This window comes from Canis lupus, chromosome 8 (assembly GCF_048164855.1).
Source record: "Canis lupus baileyi chromosome 8, mCanLup2.hap1, whole genome shotgun sequence".
Lineage (NCBI taxonomy): Eukaryota > Metazoa > Chordata > Mammalia > Carnivora > Canidae > Canis > Canis lupus.
This window is the reverse complement of record NC_132845.1, coordinates 35,855,528-35,878,250: the sequence shown is the minus strand read 5'-3', so window position 1 is coordinate 35,878,250 and position 22,723 is coordinate 35,855,528. Positions and strand designations below refer to the sequence as shown.

General features: G+C 52.5%; 1 protein-coding gene and 1 long non-coding RNA gene across 6 annotated transcripts; one reads left to right on the top strand and one right to left on the bottom strand.

Annotated features, from left to right (window-relative positions):
* Positions 1-685: 685 nt before the first annotated feature.
* Positions 686-21,026, bottom strand: LOC140638144 (uncharacterized). 2 transcript variants are annotated; one of them, XR_012035328.1, is made up of 5 exons: positions 20,456-21,026; positions 19,503-20,149; positions 8,729-11,160; positions 6,702-6,802; positions 686-6,349 (listed from the first exon to the last, which is right to left on the bottom strand). It is a non-coding gene; the product is annotated as an uncharacterized lncRNA (long non-coding RNA). The 2 variants fall into 2 exon arrangements; XR_012035327.1 differs by having other exon boundaries at positions 19,503-21,026.
* Positions 19,564-21,812, top strand: LOC140638142 (uncharacterized). 4 transcript variants are annotated; one of them, XM_072834925.1, is made up of 3 exons: positions 19,837-20,137; positions 20,407-20,555; positions 20,856-21,812. In XM_072834925.1, the coding sequence occupies exons 2-3, from the start codon at positions 20,417-20,419 to the stop codon at positions 21,686-21,688; spliced, it is 972 nt and encodes a 323-aa protein (XP_072691026.1). In that variant the 5' UTR covers positions 19,837-20,137; positions 20,407-20,416; the 3' UTR covers positions 21,689-21,812. The 4 variants fall into 4 exon arrangements, with proteins under 4 accessions (XP_072691023.1, XP_072691026.1, XP_072691025.1 ...); XM_072834924.1 differs by having other exon boundaries at positions 20,340-20,555; XM_072834922.1 differs by having other exon boundaries at positions 19,564-20,548; positions 20,861-21,812.
* Positions 21,813-22,723: the final 911 nt, after the last annotated feature.

Sequence of the window (22,723 nt, the reverse complement as noted above, 5' to 3'; positions counted from 1 at the left end):
TGGGGATGACAAATAAGGTGGCAGCAGATGGCCCTGGCCTTGGCTTAGAAGATGAGCCCCACGAGGTAGCAACGAAAGCAGATTTCTTCTTGGTACCCGAGACAAGTGCCTTGGGCCTTGCCATCAAAACTTAGGACGTCACAATTACATGTGCTTATGTGAGTTTTTAATACTCGTGCAAAAAGGCAGATATTTTTATAGCTGAAAGGAATTTAGAGATCGTTCATTTCAAGGTTTCTCAATCTAGACCCTATTGACATTTTGAGCTGAATAATTTTTTTGTTCCCAGAGGCTGTCCTGTGTACTGCAGGATGTTTAGCAGCATCTGCACATGCCAGTAGCATGCCCACTCCACCATAGGGTTAAACCAAAAATATCGCCAGATGCTGCCAAATATCCCCTGGAGAGCAGTCGCCCCTGGTCAAAAACCACTGACTCAAGTCATCTCAATTTATGGATAAAGAAACTGAGGTCCAGAGAGGTGACCTGCCCAAGGCAACGTGGGCTTCTTCTTTGATGGTTCTCCCTGGAGAATTTGTCTATAACCCATTATACACAGAGAAAGGGTCTTGTTCATTTTCACCTAATGTAATCATATAACGTACAGTACAACTATGTAAAAACTTTGATTTTTTTTTTATAAGATTTTATTTATCTATTCATGAGAGATACAGAGAGAGGCAGAGACACAGGCAGAGGGGGAAGCAGGCTCCATGCAGGGAGCCCGACGCGGGACTCGACCCCGGGTCCCCAGCATCACACCCTGAGCCGAAGGCAGACGCTCAACCACTGAGCCACCCAGGTGTCCCTATAAAAACTTTTAGAGTTAACTTACATTTAATCAGCAGCCTGCAGTTGCTCCTGTACCTTCTCTCAGGGCAGGGTGGGGGTGGGGGTGTTAGGGCTGGGCCTTTCTCAATATTGCTTCACATTCAGACCTTCTTGGAATGCAGTTTAGAACAAAATGTACCAGGCTTCAAAGATGGAAACACTGTCCCAAAACAGCGTGTTTCCACGCTGCTCAACCCTCAGGGCAGCATGGCTGTTTTGAATGTCAGACTACCGGCCTTGGTATCAAGGGTGAAGGCTGGAGCTAGGTTTCATTGGGAAGAAGAAACTCCAAGGTTAGTAGCAGCCGGTTATTTCAGGGGCGGAGGAGGTGACTGAGTCAGAAACGTGGTGGGCTGTCCATTTTACCAATAAATCCAATTTTCTTTCTCCCAAAGAAAAGAACATCCCTCTGTTAATTTGTCAGGGCTCAGAATCGCCCATGGCATTAAAAGTAGCACGAGGAATAGCATTACATTTCTATTATCTTCCTAATGCAGGCAGCAAGACGTGCTCCCGCTAAGTTAGTTCACATTTCCAGCTAAAAAGCAAGCAATTTCAAAGGCATTTTGCTGGCCCTGAACATTTTTAATGATGTGTTTTTTTCTTGACTTCACTTATAATATCAGTCCTATCAAGTGAGTCTAAGCCCCTATGGAAACTATTTCAAGCAAAAAGAGATGGCTAAATTTAGTTTTTGCAGGGTGTTGGCGGGGGGCGGGGGGAGGTAATGCTGAAAGCAGAGGCTTCAGAGGAAAAGGAGAGTTTATAGGTCCTTTGCAGTTTAGTTGGACTTGAGTGTGTAAGTAATTTAAAATGTGTGAGCTATACTGGTAACTATACATGACCCACGTCTCAGCGCTGTTGAGGACTTACTGGGAACAGTAAGAGTCACTTTTGCCCCCCCGCCCACAGGTCCGTGTTTGTCAGTCTTTAGCTTGTCTTTGGCTTGATGACACAATGCACTGTTTCTGCATGAGATATTAAGCTGTTGGGCCGTTAGGACACTTGTTTCCACGCTGCACTGAATACAAAGTGTCCTGCTCTCTCCACCTAAAATGATGCTCTTGCATTTAGATGCGCTACAGGACTATCTCATGCCAACCAACCTCCTAAGAGATTGATGGTAAATCAGAACTGTCTTGAGAAATGTCACTCCCAAACAGCCTGGAATCCGGAGTTGCCTGGACAGTATTGAAACAGAATTTGGGGACAGGAGATTGGTTTATGCTCTTAATGGTCAAGATATTGTGCCACAGGAGCCAAGTACCTGCATCTCTGCTCTAGAAGAACTCCTGCCAAGGAGTCTAGGTACCCATGGCGGCTGCTTAGAGCTCCCCAGCCTTCTGACAAAGCTAAGGCTCTTTGGCCTTATTTGCTCGGACACCATCAAAACCACCCCAATTTATTTTAACTCATTCTTCATGTGCACAGATCACAAAGCAAACATTCAATTCTTACTGACATTTTAGTGTTAGGATATTCAGGTCCTCTCTACAACTGGTTAGACCCTCAAATCCAGATGACTCTCTCAGTGAGGAAAGCACTCATGCAAGCCAACTTAGAGTGTCCAGTGAACTTGGGGATGACTGGTCTTGCTGCTGACTCTACTCTCAGCTGAGTGGCTTTAGCTCTAACTTCTAGGGCACCTCTCTCTAGAGACATCACTCACCCACACCCAGAGTGTGTATGCTTTGAGTTCTTTTCCCAGCATGGATTTCAGTGGTTTCACCCACATTCCTCACCCCTTCTGGGCCTCCTTATGTGACCCAGGAGCTCCAGGAGCACATATTTCCCCCAAATGAACTGGTCAGGACCAGGTTGGCCATCAGTAGACAAAGAGGAGCAGAACAGTTCAAACCCACAGCCCAGACCCTCTGGCCAATTAATTTTCCAGTTACCTCCTGAGTGCTGAGGTCTTCACGAGTCCCAGTGGGAGGTGGGGTGGGGGAACAATATTCCAGGGTTTCTGGGTTTTTTTTTGTTTTTTTTTTTTGACCCTTCTCACAGAAGAAACTGAGGTAGAGATAAATAATTCACACAGAAGAGAGACCATAATCAAGGCTGGGTTGCAGTACCAACCAAGTGCTAACATGTTTGTCTCGCTTACTAAAAACTCTGAGAAGAAACTGTGCCTTATTTCTCTGTTTCCTCAGCCCCGAGCTGAGGGTCAGGCTCACATTTGCGCACAATCAATGCTTATGGAATGAACGAAGAGGCCAGCTGAGGAAACCCGGAGCACTTACTCTCGAGGGACCAGGCCAAGTACATGAAAGACACTTTCTCTCTCTAACTAGATGCCCTTTTTCAGTGCCTGGGCTCCTTTTCTTCAGAAGACTTTCTGTGTAGTTACAGAAATGGAGCGTTCCCCTTTCCTCTCCTCACTCGGCTCCTTAATGGTCTTTCATTCTAAATCTCCACAGGGAGACTTAGATAGACACCATCACCGGCTCCAAGGCCATCCCCTGGAGATTTGTGAGCAAGCATTTTTATGATACATGAAATCAGATTATATGAAGATAAAGGCATTTTAGGATGGATTTGCTGGATGCTAAGGAAGGAAAGCACTCATGCAAGCCAAAATAAAGGAGGTAATTATTGTACGGTTCTAGTGCAGCTCAGGAAAATAAAGTATAGCTCAATCTCTTGGAAATTGGATCTGGAAAATTGGAACTCTAGGGCTCCAGGCGGACATTCTCTGTGATTCTCTTTCTCTGGGGCCTCTATAGTGTCTCATCTATTTACACTTTTGTGCCATATTCCTCATTCCAGCTTATTCAAAAAGCTTCTCGGCCTCCAGATAACCTTGGCTCTTCCTAGCTTTGGTTGGTAGGTGAAGTCCCCAACTCTATAAAACCTTTGAATTCTGATTGAGTTCTGGTTCTCTAGCACTCATTTAACTCTCGAGTGGGTGAATCTGATTGGTTACCAACCAGCCAATAGATTGTTCAACACTAAGACGGCTCTGATTCTGACACAGTCAGCTGTAGCTGGGGATCTCACGGAACAAATATGGCAGCTTGGGCCTATATGACCAGTAGAGTTGATAGACTAAGACAGATGAGACAGAGACAGAGACACAGAGAGATAGATATATCCAGGTACCTCAGAACAAAATTACTATGTCAGGTCAGTTTGGAGGTCATCAAAAGTCCGTAACTTTAGGGAAAATTGTGTCAGGTAATGGGGATCTGTCCTGGTCATGCTGTTGACAAGTCAGAGGAATATAGGGTAATTATGAGTGATTACGCAGTGTAAGCTTCAGGTCACTGTTAGCCTTTTATGTGTAAGCAGAGCCTCCTCCTCCACCACTAGCTGCCTCCATCAGCCACTGTACAGCAAGAGGGAAGATTCCCGAAGCATGTGTTGGGACAGCCTCCTCTCCCACTCCAGAGCCCACCCCCTCCTGCCATACCCTAAACTAGAAACAGCCCCACATGGTTGTGTGCTTCCTGGCAAAACTGGGCCTAGATGTTTCCAGGAGCAGCTAGCCCACTTTTTTGTTGGAATGGTTTTCTAAAGGAGACAGATGTCCATTTGCACCACACTCGCAGGCTGAAACTCATGTAACCAAAGGCAACACCAGTGTAGGCATTTTGGCTAGGAATGCACCAATCCAAACAGATCTGGGCTCATTTTTAGCTTTTTGCTTTTCAAGAGCTTTCTAGACTAGATTTTCCTGATGAGTTTATAGGATTCTGGATTAAAAACTGGTCTTAAAAGAGTCCAGAGGAGAGACACTTGGGTGGCTCAGTGGTTGAGCATCTGCCTTCAGCTCAGGGAGTGATCCTGGGGTCCTGGGAATTGAGTCCCACATTGGGATCCCCGCCGGGAGCCTACTTCTCCCTCTGCCTGTGTCTCTGCCTCTCTCTGTGTCTCTCATCAGTAAATAAAGCAAATCGTTAAAAATAAATTTTTAAAAAAAAGGGAGGGGAGGGATCCCTGCGTGCCGCCTTCAGCCCAGGGCCTGATCCTGGAGACCCGGGATCGAGTCCCACATCGGGCTCCCTGCATGGAGCCTGCTTCTCCCTCTGCCTGTGTCTCTGCCTCTCTCTCTCTCTGCCTCTGTGTCTCTCATGAATAAATAAATAAAATCTTAAAAAAAAAAAGAGTCCAGAGGAGTGTCTGGGTGAAGCGTCTGACTTCAGCTCAGGTCATGATCTCTGGGTCCTGGGATGGGCTCAGCTTGGGCTTCACACTCAACAGGGAGTCTCTTTGTCCTCTGCCCCTCCCATCATGCCCAACTCCCCCCATCCCTGCTTGTGCGTGTGCACTCTCTTTCTCAAATAAGTAAAATCTTTTTTTTTTTAAAAAGATTTTATTTCTTTATTCATGAGAGACACAGAGAGAGAGAGACAGAGACCCAGGCAGAGGGAGAAGCAGGCTCCACGCAGGGAGCCTGGTGCAGGACTTGATCCCAGGACCCCAGGATCATGCCCTGAGCCAAAGGCAGTCGCTCAACCACTGAGCCACCCAGGCGTCCCTCAAATAAATAAAATCTTTACAAAGAAAAAGAAAAGAAAAGAAAAAAGAAAAGAAAAGAAAAGAAAAGAAAAGAAAAGAAAAGAAAAGAAAAGAAAAGAAAAGAAAAGAAAAGGAGTCCAGAGACTGGGCTCTGGTTTATTCTTTACTACTTTAGCAGTGTGACCACTAGCAAGCTCCTTCCCCGCCCTGGGCCTCACTCAGAGAGCTCACCTGTGGGGAGGAGGAATTTGGAGCAGATGATCCACCTCTAAGGTTTTTCCTTCTTGACAGCCCCTTACCCAGCCTGTCCCAGGGCCGCACAGCAGCCCCGGGGAGCACAGCCTGAACTCCCAGCCGCGCCCACCTTTGCAGGTTTCATTCCTCTCCTCTCTTGGCAAAATGTCCCCGGCTCCAGGGGGTGGGGCCTGGGACCTGGCCAGCCTGCCTCACGGGAACAGAATACCTTGGACTCCGGGGAGCCCGGGAGCCGCGCGGATTTGTTCTCCTGCGTGTCTCTGCCCTCCTCTGGGACCGCGGCCGCAGCAGCCTTCCACTGCCCCCACGCCCCGCTGGAGCCCTTCACCCCGCTCAGCACCCCAGCTGTCAGTCCACGGGGCTGCCTCTGCACCTGCGGAGACCCCGCTGCCCCAGAGCGCGGGGCTGTGAGCTGTGGCCAGGGCAGGCCGCCGCAAGGGCTGCGGGGGCTCGGGCGGGCCTCCTGCACTCGGGCCCTCGGGGACCACTCTCCAAGCTCTCCTCACAGTTCCTGGGCTCCCAGCCCCCGGGGAGCAGCTCCTCCCACTTAAGAATCCCTGCACACCGTGGGGATTGGGGACCACTCACAGGACCTGCAGGGAGGGCGGGGATCTGGGGGACCGGGCTGTCGCCCAGAGAGGCGGCGGGGCAGGCCCAGAGGGGTGTCCGGTAGGCACGGCTGCGTGTCCGCAGGAGAACTGCTTGAAGCACATTTGGGGTTGGGTTTTTGAATCCCAGGGTTGTCTCCCAGGTGAGCGGGGCTGGGGCATCCGTAGCTCCTTCCTCTAGACGCGGCCGCCACCTGGAGAGCACTCAGGTTCATTCCTTCATTCGTTCCCCTACACGAGTGAGGAGCGAGGAGCCACGGAGACCCAGCGAGGCCCTGCCCGTGCTCAGGGTAGGTCACAGGAATCAGCGGCCCCCACGTCCTGCCTCCAGGACTGCCGCTTACTGGAGGGGAAGAAGCACAGACACACATCATCAAAGTAGCAGACAGCCGGGCCCGTGGGGTGGGAGGAGGGAGAGCGGGGTGGGGGGCGGCACCGGGAGCCCCAGGGGCACCTGGGTCCCTCTCTGGCTGGTAGGGGTGCAAAATAATACAGCCACTTTGGAGAGCAGTTTGGCAGTTTCTTGAAAGTTAAATATGCACTTACCTTACCGTTCAGAAATCCCCGGCCTGGGTATTTCCCCTAGAGATGAGACACGTGTCCACAGGAACCTCCGCGCACTCTACAGCAACACTACTCGTCGTTGCCTGAAACCGGAAAGAGCCGAACGTCCCTCAGCTGGTGAATGGCAAGCAGACTGTGGTCCGGCCCGACCTTGGAATACTACGTAGCATTAAAAAAGAGGAGACTAGTGACACGTGCAACACCGAGGATTTGTCCTTGATAGGATTTGAGTCAGGGAGGCCGGGCTCCAGGTTCCATTCGTGTGACATTCTGGAAAAGGCAAAATTCCAAGAGAGGAAGTGAACCCATCCAGCCCGGTGGTGGCAAGAGGCTGGGGTGGGAGGCGGGCCTGACCACAGGGGTGAGTGAAAGAACCTTTGGGGGGTGGACGTGCTCTGCATCCTCATCGTGGTGGTGCTTGTGTGACCACACGTATTCGTCAGAACTCACGGAACCGTGCACTAAAAGGCATATTTTGCTCTGTGTAAATTACGCCTCAATAAAACTGGGGAAAAAATATCATGCGGTTTAGCGACGACGTTATAGGAAGGCCTAGGGGGCATTTGCTCCCTCAGGAGGCAGCGCTGACGGCGGAAGGCGCAAGGAGGTTCAAAATGGCAACTGAACACAGAGGGCCACGTCCTGCTGCAGGGAGACGTGAGACAGTGGCTGCGGCCACAGCCTGTCCCTGAGGGGCTGAAAGGATGTTTCATGTTTCACTATCCAGGGAAAGAAGCGGGAGCCAGATTCTGAATCTATTTAGGAGTGTGCTTACGTGGGGGCACTGGACGATGGAGGTGTCTGGAAGGTTCAGATTCAGGCAGGACATGGAGGCAGTGACGGAACAAAGGCTGGCCTTGTCTAAGCTGAACCCACGCGCGTGAGCGCAGCACTGAGCCGGAAACGTACTTACACGCCCAGAGCTTACCAGTTTGCTTCAGAGAAACCCCCAGACAGCCCTGCAGTATCGATAGCAGACAAGCAAACACGACATTGTTCTGCGGCAGAGCGAGCCTGAAGCAGGCCTGATGCGGGTTCGAGCAGCAGCCCCACGGGTCCCCAAGCCCTCGGCTCCCAGGAAGCTGGTGCCCCTGTCCCCAGCAAAGCCCGGTGGCGCAGGCACCCAGGCCGCTGGCAGCCAAACAAGTGACGAGTAGCGGCTGTCCCCAAGGGCGCTGCCTGCAGGCTGCTTGCAAAGGGGGAGCCCCAGGGACCCGCGGGGCTCCTGCATTTGTTTTCCTGCAGGCCCCTTGGCAGCGGCAGCTGCTGGCTCAGCCGGCCCAGCAAGCCAGCAAGCCAGCAAGCCGAGGAGAGAAAGTCGGGCGCCCCAGGGGAACTAACCGTGAGATGGGGAGGGGGGCCTCAGAAGGAGCAAACATCCCCATGACAACAGTGCATCGAGGCGTGGGGTCCTCGGGGGTCCAGGGAACCTAGGATTTCAGGGATCTCCTGCTATTTGGGTCATTTGGGGTACGAACGCCAAAGGACACCAGGGAAAGAAATGGGGTCCAGCAGGGCCAGGCTCGCCACACCAGCTGTGGCAGGTACAGAGCTGAGAGCAGAGACCGGATGGGGTTGGACTCTGGGGGTTCAAGCCCAGCCCTGCCACTTAGGGGCTCCTGCCCAGAGGAGAGGTGCAGAACGCCCTTCCGACGCTACTTCCTCATCGTAGGACAGGGGCAGGGCTGCTGGGGAGGCAAATGAGCTGTCCCAGGGCGACCCGGCTGACCGCGAGGTCTCCGTAAGGGTAGCGGCCACCACGGCTTGTGTTCGTGACCATCTCCAAGGAGTCCAGACTCGTTCCCAGGCGGAACTTCTGTGTGCCACCCGGTTCTTCTGCACTTGGCCTCCACCCTCCTCGCTCAGCCCTCTAGGGTCCTGCCCTGTGCCTACCAAGCTCCCAAGGGCCGTTCAGCCCCACGCAGCCCGGCCCAGAGCTCCCCACCCGCGGCCGTGAATCCGGAGGACACCAAGCCTGGGCTTGCAGCCCTGACCGCACCCTAACTTACGTGCTCTTCCTCATTTCTGCCCCTGTTCCACCGAGCTGCTGGGGGTGGCGTGACTGCACGTAAGCATTAGAGTGCTCGCATCCAGCAGGTGCTCGGGAGCGCTCCTTCTGTCCTGTGAAGCGCAGAAGCCAGTCCCATGGCATCCTAGCTAATACCTCGCACCACCAGCCGAGTATCTCTGTTTTCAGGAGGAGAGGGTCTAGTTCTGGGCAGCACCTTAGCTGTCCTGTCCCCACCCAACCTCCAGCCCTGCCCTGGAGCCCTGTCCTGGCTCTGAGTTCTCCGGGGCCCAGAACAGGCTTCCCTGGTGCTAAATGGAAGGTGGTCGACTTGAGCTCTCTCCCCCAGACCGTGGGGGTGACATGTCTACATTAAGTATTGTTGGGATCCAAGGAACTCAAGCAGCCAGGAGAACAGCGTGGGGGGATCAGGCCCAGGGCTGCCTGGGGAGAGGGGCCCGCTGATGCAGTTGGGCAGCCCTCTCCACCCCTCTGGGCTCTGGCTGCAGTCCTCTTCCTGGGGCCTCAGGTTCTGATGGCTACAGGCTGTCCTCTGCTGGAGCAGGCTGTCCTCTGCTGGAGCGGGGGATGGGGGGGCTTTTGTTTGTCTGCTTGCTTCTGTTGCTCTAGACCCAGGAAGCCTGAGCAGTCTACTGGTTACTCATCAGACACTTGGGAACCTGTTTCCCAAGGCTTCCAACCTAGGAAGAGCTTAAACACTGTAAGAGAGATTTTTCTAGGGACTTATAAAGAGTGTGGGGGAAGGGGCTGGGTACAAGAAGTTCTTGTGTAGCGTCAATAAATTATGCTTTGATACTGCAACTGTCTTTGTGCCTTATTTTCTTTCTCCTTTTTTTTTTAACATCAAGTCCCCATTTAGAATTCCAATCTGCCTCAGTTGTACTAAAGGCAACATGAGAAAGAGACGTTCCCCCCCCCAACTCGTGTGACCAGGGAGAGTGGTGCTCAAAGGAAAGGCAAAACCCACAGGCAAAGAGATGTTTGCAAAGTGCCCTCCTCAAATGAAGATGCCCCCATTGCCTCCTCGCTTGAAGCTCAGAAGAGTCAGGGTTTGTTTTAGGAAGGGAGACTGTTGAGACTCCTGAATGGCTCAGTCAGTTAAGCATCTGACTTCTTTTTTAAGAAGAAGATTTTATTTATTATTTTATTTATTTATTTATTTATTTATTTATTTATTTATTTATTTATTCATGAGAGACATAGAGAGAGGCAGAGACACGAGCAGAGGGAGAAGCAGGTTCCCCGCGGGGAGCCCGATGGAGGACTCGATCCCAGGACCCTGGGGTCACGCCCTGAGCCGAGGACAGATGCTCAACCCTTGAGCCACCCAGGGATCCCAAGCATCTGACCCTTGATTTCAGCTCAGATCATGATGTTAGGGTTGGGAGATCGAGCCCCAAGTCGAGCCTGGCATGGGCTGTGGAGCCTGCTTAAGATTCTCTCTCGCCCTCTCCCCTTCCTCCCCTGCCCCTTTCGGGGAAGGGGGGAATGGAAGGGAGACTGTTGCCTTATAGGCCTTCATTTCTTTCCCAAAGTAGTCTCCCCACTGGAAAAACTGTTTCTTAGTCTGTGTGTAACACTGGATTTGGGGACCATTTGTCCCTCATCTGAAATGACCCCCTCTAACTGGACTCCCTTATATAAAGGCCACCTTGAACCCAGGACAACCCGGCCAGATGATAGCTCTGTTTGGAGTGGCCCACATATTTCTGGGCGTCTGTCTACATGTCTGTGTTGCCCAGACGTGCTCCTTCTTAGCCCCAGTAATCCTTTCTGGACCAAGGGTGCCAAAGTATCACTCTGTCTCCAGGGGCAATTGTAGAGGGCCCAGGAAATGCCAGCCATAGAACGTAAACAGCCCTAATATTAGCCCAGGAGTGTGGATGTGTTCCTCCAGCAGGTGTATGTGGGGGGGGGGGGGGAGCTCTTAAATTCTCATGTATTTTTAAAGCGTGCCTCATGCACCCAAATCCCCCAGGGCGTCACTAAATGTATTTTGGCCCAGAATAGCAGTTATTACCATAGCTTTTACCCAAGGGATGACACAGCATCCAGCCCGCAGGTCGCTGGGCTCGAGATAGCCAGCTGCCCCCAGAACAGAACAAAATGAGCACCCCCATGGCTTCTCACCCACGAGTCCCCTCTGCCACCAGGCAGGTAGCGATGCTAGGATCACAGCTCGTGGCCCTCCTCCCACTAGAGAAAAATGCGTGTGACAGATGCAGACGGTTCACCTTGCTGACCCCAGATGTCATGCTGTCACCACTGAGCATTTGCTGTGTACAGCAGCAGCGTTGTACAGTAAGTCAGGAGGCCTGCATGCAGCATGTGCCGCTGTTTACAAGGCTCTGCTCTAGGCGCTGGGCCTACACGGAGGCCCACAGGCTGGCGGTTCCAGGTGTCACAGTCCAGCTGCAGAGACAGGACATTCTCATCACAATCCGTGCCGACAGTGTCCACCTGTGCACATAAGTGCTCTAGAATAGCTCCCAGGGGAGGGGTGGCCTGGAGAGGACTCCCGAGGCCAGGATGGAAGAGGTGCAAGCAGGAAATGGGCTCTGAGTGGGTCTTGGTCCAAACCTAGACCTCAAATACGTAGGCAGGAAGAAGGCTCCTGGAGAAGAGGTGAGAAAGGTCAGTTTGATGAGGTTGATGGAGGCCAGGCGAGGCAGAAGCACAGTATTTCTTTAAACACTACTTTTTTTCAAAGATTTTATTTCTTTATTGAGAAATGAGAGACACAGAGAGGCAGAGACACAGGCAGAGGGAGAAGCAGGCTCCCTGCGGGGAGCCCGACTCGGGACTCGATCCCTAGACCCAGAATCACGCCCTGAGCTGAAGGCAGACGCTCAACCACTGAGCCCCCCAGATGTCCCTATTTTTACAATTTTAATAAAAGGGAGTACAAACCTATGGACACTTCTCATCTAAAAGATTCTTAAAAAAAAAAAAAAAAAGATTTTATTTATTTATTTATTTGACAGAGACAGAGACAGAGCACAAGCGGGGAGAGCAGAAGAAGCAGACTCCCACTGAGCGGGGAGCCTGATGAAGGGCTCCATCCCAGGACCCTGGGATCACGACCTGAGCCAAAGGGAGACGCTTACTGACTGGGCCACCCAGGTGCCCCTTGTTTAAAAGATTCTAAACTGGGGATCCCCGGTTTGCTCAGTGGTTTAGCGCTGCCTTCAGCCCAGGGTCCGATCCTGGAGATCGAGTCCCACATCGGGCTCCCTGCATGGAGCCTGCGTCTCTCTCTGCCTGGGGCTCTGCCTCTCTCTCTCTGTCTCTCTGTCTCTCTGTCTCTCTGTGTGTATGTCTCTCATGAATAAATAAATAAAATCTTAAAAAAAAAGATTCTAAACCAAGTTAGAAAATTCTGTTGCCAATTCTTTTGCAGTATACAGATGGGAGAGATTGAAAGGTATCAAGCAGGGTTTGGAACAAAATTGTGTAACAACAGGAACATCCAAACATCTGTTTTCAAGTGCTCTTTCCCTGGCATGAGTTTATTTTTTAAGAGGTGATGAAGCATTACCTTTCTCTGAAAGGGACAGATCGAGAGTGCTTATTAAAAAAAATCTGACAGCCATTTGTCATCACAGAGAAGGGCAATAAAAATGGAACATTTGTCTTCATAAGAAAAGCATGTGATTTATCTCTAAGTTTGGGAACTCTTTTAAGTACTAGCTGAGACAACACTGGGGAACCTCTGTGTGAAATGGAAGAGCTTCCTGGTCACTCTATCACTTTACCAAGTGCTACAAAGACGCCACAGAACTTTAAAGACCTAATTTTTGTAAAATTAAAGACATGAAGGACAACCCTCAGCGTTTATGCACATCTGGCTTTTACCTCTTGGCTGTCAAGTGAATGGATAACAAGTGTGGTTCTACCTGTATAACCTCGTCCCAGGCTCCCCTTTGTATTTCAGTCAATAGTTTTCCTATAAGGGATTTTTTTTTTTTCTGAGAAATTACTCATTTACTCTTCTTCCACACATTTTTTCTTGGGTGATTCAAAAATATTTATTTCTAGTATTTATTTATTTATTTTTAAAGATTTTTTTAAATTTTTTTATTTTTAAAGATTTTTAAATTTATTTATTCATGAGAGACACAGAGAGCGAGGCAGAGACACAGGCAGAGGGAGAAGCAGGCTTCACACAGGAAGCCCGAAGTGGGACTCGATCCCGGGACTCCAGGATCCCGCCCTGGGCCAAAGGCAGGTGCCAAACTGCTGAGCCACCCAGGGATCCCCTCTTTCTAGTATTTAAACAAAACCCAGCAATCCCATTAACTGAGGTATTAGAAAGCTTTATGTTTTCAATCAAATATAAAGCAAATTTGCTATAAGGCATAATGTTTCATTTTTATTTTATTTATTTATTTTAAAAAATATTTTATTTATTTATCTGAGAGAGAGTGAACAAGAGAGAGAATGAGTTGGGGGCAGTGAGGTGTAGAGGGAGCTGCAGACTCCCCACCGAGCAGGACCAACTGCCATGACCGATTAACCCATGGAGCCACCCAGGTGCCCTTTTAAAATTTTTTTGTAAGATTTTATTTTTAACTAATCTCTACACCTAATGTGGGACTTGAACTTAACAACTCCGAGATCAAGAGTCACACACTTTACCGATTAAGCTAGCCAGGCTCCCCAGAGCAGCACATACTCTGCTTTAATAGTCACTTCTTAAAATTTTCAGTAGTGTTTTCTATGCATCTTTCAAAAAGATCTGCTGACTAAAGATTACATATTTTGTTGCCATGTTGTTTTTCGTGTATTTTAGTCAATTTTTTTTCATGGTAGAAAAACAATGGTTGGGGATCCCTGGGTGGCTCAGCAGTTTAGCCCCTGCCTTCAGCTCAGGGCATGACCCTGGAGTCTGGGGATCGAGTCCCGCATGGGGCTCCCTGCATGGAGCCTGCTTCTCCCTCTGCCTGTGTCTCTGCCTCTCTCTCTCTCTTTCTATGTCTATCATGAATAAATAAATAAATAAATAAATAAATAAATAAATAAATAAATCTTTAAAAAGAAAAGAAAAGAAAAACAATTGTTTCCCTGAGGGCACATGGCTTTTTGTGTTTTGCAATTACTAAGAAGCACCAAAAGACTCTTGTATACACTTACTACATTTAATGAAATTTTGTTAAATACTGGGGTAAGTATGGTTAATAAGTTTAAGCATCAATGAAATAATTGAAGAAGTTTATATTCATTGTGGGAGTGCCTGATTGCTTTTTTAGGATTTTATTTATTTATTCATAAGAGACAGAGAGAGAGAGAGAGAGAGAGGCAGAGACACAGGCAGAAGGAGAAGCAGGCTCCATACAGGGAGCCCAACGTGGGACTTGATCCCAGGGTCTCCAGGATCAGGCCCTGGGCTGAAGGCAGGCACTAAACCGCTGAGCCACCCAGGTGCCCCTGGATTCCTAATTTTTAACTATCTTACTAATTGGCAAGCTTTTACTATCAATAGCTAATATCACAAGGCAAAAACTGTTAGGGCAATAACCTTCATTAACAATAATAACTGTTAACCATATTTTAGAATTATCTTGAAAATGCTGGCTTTTTTTGGTCAACATCTTTTTAGATCCAGTGAGACTGTCATTGCTTTTGCCAGCTACTAAAGGCCCTTATTCAGGAGGAGAAAGATCATTCCAGATTTTTTTTTTTTTTTTTTTTTTTACTGTTTCTCATGTTTGCATTATTAATAGGATCTCCAATCCAGTTTTCTTTGCAAGAATCTTTCAAAGCCATTTGTTCATTTTGTGAAGACTATTTAGACACATAGCAAGCACCCAAAAAGATTTGGGGGAACTGAGAAAAATCTGACAGATGATACAGTCATGATTTCCTCCTTACAAAGCCTTAAGATCTTATGGCTCTCAAAGGATTGAGACCTGCAATCTATGGGGCAGGGAGTAGGAAGCAGTCCTATGGCCTCAATGGTTTGAGATGAGAAGAGAGAAGATTCTCTTCCTGAGTTTGGGAGTACCAAGTTTTTAATTCTCAGAAACTTCTCAGCCAAGAAGTATTTTCCTGGATGCCATATTCTCTCTCGGGAGGAATAAAAGCAGTCCATGGGACTTAATTCTTCACCTTCCCCCAGAGTGATATATAAAGATGAACAATTGAGATGCAAGCCCAGGCCTGCTGGAAATTCTGCTGGGAGAATCCAGCCAGTTTCTTTCCCTGATACATAGGGTGGTCTGCTCCAAGCTGGCCCGGTGAAGAAGTGAAGTGGGCCTGGGGACAGAACCAGGACAGGAACTACAGATGGGTTGGCAAATCTGCAATCACACAAAAAGGCACAGCCCTTTGGCAATCCTTGGGCATCAGTCAGGATCGCTTTTGGCTTCTCTTAAAAGAAATCCACACTGGCTCACCCAAATGGGGCTTCAATTTTTGCCATGTAACAAGAAGTCAGGAAGTAGGTAGTACAGGGATGTTGTCAGGAGAACCCTAAGCCTAGATCCTTCTAGCTTCCAGCTCCGCTATCGTAGCATAGGGCTCTTCCAACCAGGGTTGCAGGATGGCCCCCTTCACTCCCAAGCATCTCCTGCTCACTCCAGGCAGGAAGAAGGGGAGGGTGAGGCCAGTCTTCTCCATGGGGCCTTTGCCTTTCAATAAGGGATGGACAGCCTTCCCAGAGATGTTTTCCTCTGCTTTATTGTCCAGCCCTCTGGCCGTTTGCCAGCAAGCCTGAGAGGCCAGATACTGCAACTGAGCGTGTTACTGCTCCCAAATAAAACTGGCGTTCGGTGAGCAAAGATTAAGGGGTGAGCGGGTGCTGCATACACTAGGAGCGTCTGGGCACTGTCATCAGTCAGCCACCCAGTTTCATGTTGAATAGACTGATTCTTGCTTTCTCACTGTCCCCCTCTCAAAAACCTTTCATCGTGCCTGGGACAATGTGTTATGTACAAATATCATGGAGAAGCACCACGCTGAGTGGAGCGGCAGGTCCCTGCGGAGCCCCTTTGGCCTGCCCCCTCTTGAGGTGTTCCAACGGGGCGCCGGCAGTCAGGCCTCCAGGCACAGGCTTCACTTTCCTATGGGTATCCTCTGAGTCCTGACCTGTCTTACGGCCACCTGAGCTACCCGAAGAGAACAGCCACCTGAAGAGACCGGCTACCTGAAGAGAACGGCCACCTGAGGAGACCAGCTACCTGAAGAGAACGGGCCACCTGAGGAGAACGGCCACCTAAGGAGACCAGCTACCTGAAGAGAATGGCCCCCTGAAGAGAACGGCCACCTGAGGAGACCAGCTACCTGAGGAGACCGCCTACCTGAAGAGAACAGCCACCTGAGGAGAATGGCCACCTGAGGAGACCAGCTACCTGAGGAGAACGGCCACCTGAGAAGAACGGCCACCTGAGGAGACCAGCTACCTGAGGAGACCGCCTACCTGAAGAGAACAGCCACCTGAGGAGAATGGCCACCTGAGAACACCAGCTACCTGAAGAGAATGGCCATCTGAGGAGACCAGCTACCTGAAGAGAACAGCCACCTGAAGAGACCGGCTACCTGAAGAGAAACGGCCACCTGAGGAGACCAGCTACCTGAAGAGAATGGCCACCATAGGAGAACGGCCACCTGAGGAGAACGGCCACCTGAAGAGAACGGCCACATGAGGAGACCAGCTACCGGAGGAGACTGGCTACCTGAAGAGAACAGCTACATGAGGAGAACAGCCACCTGAGGAGACCAGTTACCCGAAGAGAATGGCCATCTGAGGAGACCAGCTACCTGAAGAGAACGGCCACCTGAAGAGACTGGCTACCTGAGGAGACCAGCTACCTGAAGAGAATGGCCACCCGAGGCGACCAGCTACCTGAAGAGAACAGCCACCTGAAGAGACCGGCCACCTGAAGAAAATGGCCACCTGAGGAGACGGCCACCTACGGAGAACAGCCACCTGAGGAGAATGGCCACCTGAGGAGAACGGTCACCTGAGGAGAACAGCCACCTGAAGAGACCGGCTATCTGAAGAGACCGGCTACCTGAAGTGAACAGCCACCTGAGGAGAATGGCCACCTGAGGAGAATGGCCACCTGAGGAGACCAGCTACCTGAAGAGAATGGCCACCTGCGGAGAATGGCCACCTGAGGAGAACAGCCACCTGAGGAGACCGGCTACCTGAAGTGAACAGCCACCTGAAGAGAATGGCCACCTGAGGAGAACGGCCACCTGAGGAGACCAGCTACCTGAAGAGAATGGCCACCTGCGGAGAATGGCCACCTGAGGAGAATAGCCACCTGAGGAGACCGGCTACCTGAAGAGAACAGCTACCTGAGGAGACCAGCTACCTGAAGTGAACGGCCACCTGAGGAGAACGGCTACCTGAGGAGACCGGCTACCTGAGGAGAACAGCCACCTGAGGAGAACGGCTACCTGAGGAGACCGGCTGCCTGAGGAGAACGGCCGCCTGAGGAGAACGGCCACCTGAGGAGATCGGCTGCCTGAGGAGAACGGCCGCCTGAGGAGAACGGCCACCTGAGGAGATCGGCTGCCTGAGGAGAACGGCCACCTGAGGAGACCAGCTACCTGAAGAGAATGGCCACCTGCGGAGAATGGCCACCTGAGGAGACCGGCTACCTGAAGAGAATGGCCACCTGAGGAGAACGGCCACCTGAGGAGACCAGCTACCTGAAGAGAATGGCCACCTGCGGAGAATGGCCACCTGAGGAGACCAGCTACCTGAGGAGACCGGCTACCTGATGAGAACAGCTACCTGAGGAGACCAGCTACCTGAAGTGAACGGCCACCTGAGGAGAATGGCTACCTGAGGAGACCGGCTACCTGAGGAGAACAGCCACCTGAGGAGAACGGCTACCTGAGGAGACCGGCTGCCTGAGGAGAACGGCCGCCTGAGGAGAACGGCCACCTGAGGAGATCGGCTGCCTGAGGAGAACGGCCGCCTGAGGAGACTGGCGGCCTGAGGAGATCGGCCGCCTGAGGAGAACAGCCACCTGAAGAGACCGGCTACCTGAAGAGACCGGCTACCTGAAGAGACCGGCTACCTGAAGAGAACGGCCACCTGCGGAGAACGGCCTCCTGAGGAGAACGGCCGCCTGAGGAGAACGGCCACCTGAGGAGAACGGCAACCTGAGGAGAATGGCCACCTGAGGAGAACGGCCACCTGAGGAAAACGGCCATCTGAGGAGACCAGCTACCTGAAGAGAATGGCCCTCTGAGGAGAGCGGCTCCCATTCATAGGTAACCAGAGCCGGGTGTGAGCTGAGGCTGCACAAAGGCCGAGGCTTCCTGGCGAACCCAGCGCCCAGCCGGTGGCTCAGCGTGACTCCAGTGGGCGGGTGGCCCGGCAGCCCCGGAGGGCGCGGGATTCAGGCAAGTGGAGGCCTTCCCAGGTGGGCTGGGCTGGGGGCTGGCGGCGGGCAGGCCCGGGGCTGGCGGCTGAGTCTGTGTGAGGCCGTGATCTCTACAGCTCCTGGTGGATTTGCCACTCCCACTCCAAGCCTCTTCCAAGGGTGAATCCACAGGGTCTGGGGATTTTGTTCAAACTGAACTGCAGTGATCTTAAGTTTGTTTAAACCCTGCCTTAAGAATCTTTGTGCCACCTCATGGAAGTAGCCTATCGCAGAGGACCCTGAGCAAGGCAACCACACCTGTGTGGATGAACAGGTGGTCGGATGGGTAGTTTTTGGAGTTTGCCCCCTCATTTTCTAATAAATATATACACACTGCAGAACATTTAGAAGTATCATTCTCCTGCTCTTCATTCCCACCGCAATCCCAATTGTATTTAGGGTAGCAGTGTGCCCAGGCGAAAGATGACATTTCTCAATATTTCTTGCAATTAGCAGTGCCAATGGGCTCTACATGGACCCTAGATGGGCTTTCAGGAAGACCCCGAAGGAGGTGGGGCAGGGGCAGGCAGAGAAGGCACACAGGCCCTTTTGTTCTGTTCTCTTCCTCCTTTTCTGCCTGGAATGGAGCTGTGATGGCCGGAACCCCAGCAGCCATCCTGGGCAGTTAGAATCAAGCCTCTGTGCTGAAGGCAGGGACTCAGAAAACCAGGGAACCGGCACCGCTGACGACTTTGCCCAACTGTCAACAGCCCTGTAATGCTTGGCCCGGACATCTTTTATGAGAGAATGAGCTCCTCGTTCGCTTAAGTCGCTGTGCTCAGGTCTCTGTCAACAACAACTAAAAGGAATTCGTAGCTGATCCAGTCCCCGACATGGAGTGAGCAGCCAGTAAAAGTTCAGGGCGGCACATTTCTCTGGAAGGAGCCCTGGGTGGTGAGAAGTGTGGGCAGAAGAATCCTGGTCCTGTTTTGTCACCAACTCCCCGAGTGGCCTGGCTCCTGCTCTCTCTGGGCCTCAATCTGTTTTGTCTGAGATGTGAGGCTCAGGCTGTGCTCTTCAGAGCTTCCTCGGGCTCTGGGCCCTCCGATCTACGGACCGACAGACCTGCTGCTCTCGGGCCTCACACCTTGCTGATTCGGCCGCGGTAGGCGGGGCCTTTAGCCACGTGGAGCCCCTGGCAGCTCCGCCGCCTAACTTCTCAGGCCCGCCGGAAACGTTTAGTGAGTAAACGGGGAAGGTGGGGACCAGGCCACCTGTCTGGGCAGCCTCGCAGACAACAGCAAGGACAAAAGCCTACGCAGCGCCATCCCAAGAGTGGGTTATGACCGTAACTCCAATGCCCCCAGGGTGGGCGGACCTGGCCTCCGCCCGCCGCTCACGGAGCTTGGGGTCCGGGTACGCACCAGGACCGACCTGTACTCAGGACGGCGCTGCCACCTTCCTCCCCAACCAGCTTCCAGGCTGCTTCCTTAGATGGCCGCGGTCCCTGGGCAAGGGGACAGAGGGAGAACCAAAGCAGTCCCCGCCACCTGTGAGGAAGAAATAGAATCAGTCCCTCCCTGAATGAAGTTCCAGAAACGGCATCCTCCATCTCCCGACTGACCTCCTTCCCGGGACGCCGGGGACTCCTGCCATCGTCTGCCTTCAGGAGACGTGCCGTGGCCATCCAAGGAGCTCCTGGGCTCCCACGGCCCGGAGCTCCACCTGTGCCGCTGTCTCCCTCTCCCGACAGGAAGTTCAGTTGCCCTGGCACTCCATCTCCATGGCAACCCTTGCTTTGGAGACACTGAACGGAAACTGCTGGTGTGGGGAGGCCAGCGGCAGAATACTGATTTGCCCGGTGTCTGTGACCACAACTGCATCTCAATACTTTTCCAGATACCCAAGGAGCTAAAAATACATCGGGTTCGGTCTAGGGCCCTCCAGCCAGGCCAAGCACGTCAAAACGCATCTGCGCGGACTCTGGCCGGCTGCTGTTAGCTCTCTTAAGCAATCTGGGCTCAAGGGCCACGGGAACGGGGCACTGAATGCAAAACCGCAGAGTGCAGGTCAGGAGGGGCCTGCAGGAGAGAAGGGAGAGACGTGAGGGGGGTCTCCTGAGAGGAAGCCGAGGGGTTCGGGGCGGGGGGCAGCCGGCGGGGAGCACGCGTTCCCTGCCGTGCACCAGTGAACCTGCCGGTCAACTCGCCACCCGGGATTTGTCTACTTGCTCGTTTGACAAACACGTATTAAGCCTCTACTGTGTTCCAGATTTTGTGCCGGGCACTGGGATCACAGGTGTGAGCAAGAGAGTGCACATGTTCCCCCCTCTCACCAGAGTTCACAGGATGTTGGAAACGGGATTATATCTGAAAATGCAAACGTACCACGCGTATTCCTGGATGTCTTCTCTGCTGTGCAGTGAGCTTCCCTGTTCCAAGCTTATCCTACTCGTAACCTTGCAGTGTCTGCGGCACAAAGTGGGTGGTGAGCTAACATGGGGTTGGCCACGATGGGCTGGAGCTGGGTGGCCTTGCTCTGCAAACCTGCTTCCCCGTGGGCCCCCAGGGGCTCAGCCAGCCCCACCAAGTGCGCGCTCGGGCTGCGAGGTGCTGTACTCGGGGTGCAGTGACAGCTCCACTGACACCTGTTGAGGCAGCTCAGCATAAAGTGAGGGGGTGCATCACTTCCTGGTCTCCCGGCAGCACCTGCAGACAGTACCCGCCCCCCACCTCCCACTTTTCATAATCGCTGCACGTGTCCTTCAATTAATCCTGCATTTCCCAGAGCAGGAAGCTGCGCAGTTGGAGCAAACACCGGGAGCCGGGGCCACACAGCCGGGCCCCCCAACCCAGGCCTCATCCCTGAGGCAACGAGCCCCCAGCCAGAGAGGCGGGGCCACGCTGCAGGTGCTGTGCAGACACTGGAGTAGCCACGAAGGAGGTGCTGCCTGCCGGGCTGCTGGCTGCTGCCCTGACCCTGCCTGCCTTCCCGAGCCTCGGGCCCAGATCCCGTGGCCGGCTGGTTCACTTGGGGGGGAAGGGGCTGCACTCCTGGAAGCGCCCCACATCCTGCGGCCCGTCGGGCTGGGTGAGAATGAGGACTGCTCCACACGACCCGCTTCTCCCTTTTGGCAAAGCAGCTGCAGATCTGCCCGATGGGGGCACCCTCTGAGGGAGGCTGGCGCGCTTCTGGTGCCCTCCTGCGCCTGGGGCTCAACAAAGCCTGACCCCCTCCGCCGCCCAGATGATGTCCTCCTTCGCCCGAGGCAGCAGCCCGTCTCTAGTGCTCCCCTTCCCCTCGGGCCTGGAGAAAGGAGCCTGTGGCTACCTGGAGACTGGTCTGTACCTGACCATGGCCCCTACTGGTTGGTGTTGCCCTGCAGGGCCTTGGGGTGGAGCAGGCCCTCTGCAGACCTAAAACCCTGTCCGAACCCTTTGGGGGGCACCGGGACGGTCCTCTCTGCCGGGTGCCAGTCTCATTCAGGGCTTCCCCTGAGATGCCTCTTACCACCCCTACCCTCTGCCTCAGGCTGTCCTCAGAGGCCCTCTGAAGGCCCCTTCAACGGGTCACCTGGGGGGGGTCAGCGCTTGAGCGTCTGCCTTTGGCTCAGGCCATGACCTAAGGGGTCCTGGGATCGAGTCCTGCATCGGGCTCCCTGCAGGGAGCCTGCTTCTCCCTCTGCCTGGGTCTCTGCCTCTCTCACGAATAAATTAATAAACAAAATCTTAAAAAAAAATAAAAGGCCCCTTCAACAAAGGGAACCCCAGCAGGTCTTTTTCGCGGCTCTGTGGAGGAGGAAACGGTGGAGAAAATTAGCAGATCGGGGAAGGGATGCAGTTCCATGAAACAGTCTTTGGCCTGGGTTGAGGAAAGAGCCCTGCCACGGGATCGGAAAACCTGGGTCCTGGTCCCAGTCTTCTTAGCAACCAACTGGTCACCTTTGCTGTGGTGAGCCCCCCTGAATCTGCATACCTGCCCCCCCCCCCAACAAGGTTTCCAGGAAGACTCGTCCAAATCATGGGTATTCAAATGCTTTGAACAATGACTTACAAACGTGTGGATTTATTCCACACCGACTTTGTGGTTGGCACTGGGCTAGATGATGCAGCAGATACCGAAACGGTGCCCTCCAGCCTGAGGAAGTTCGGGTAATCTGGAGTTGATGTCTCCGGCCCGGGAAGGATGTGACATCCCAGGCTGCTGGCTGTTGTCCTTTAGGAAAGGGCACAAGGAGGCAGGAACAAAGCTGACACATGTGAGACAGGCCAAGAGCACCATCAGTGCTCTTCTGGGTCGTAATGTGCTTGGAGATGGGGAAGGAGTGATGGGGGGCAGGGCCCCAAGGGTCCGGGAGACCTAGTGGAGGAAGCCTATTTCAAGCCAGACGGCACAGATGGACAGTGGAGATACTCAGAGCTGGCTTCCGAGAGCTGGCTGGGTGGGGAAGAAGGGTGCTGACAGGTAGGGGACACTTAGCAGCAGAGGTCTGGAGGCCCAGCGATGGATGGCAGGACGGAAGACAACCCACCCAGTAGGGAGAGAAGATTGCAAACACAGGCTGGGCTTCGGGCTCCAATTCCAGGGGCCTCTTAGCAGCTGTTTGCCCCAGATATGCTTAAGTAGCCTTGTGAGTCTCAGTGTCTTCGCCTATG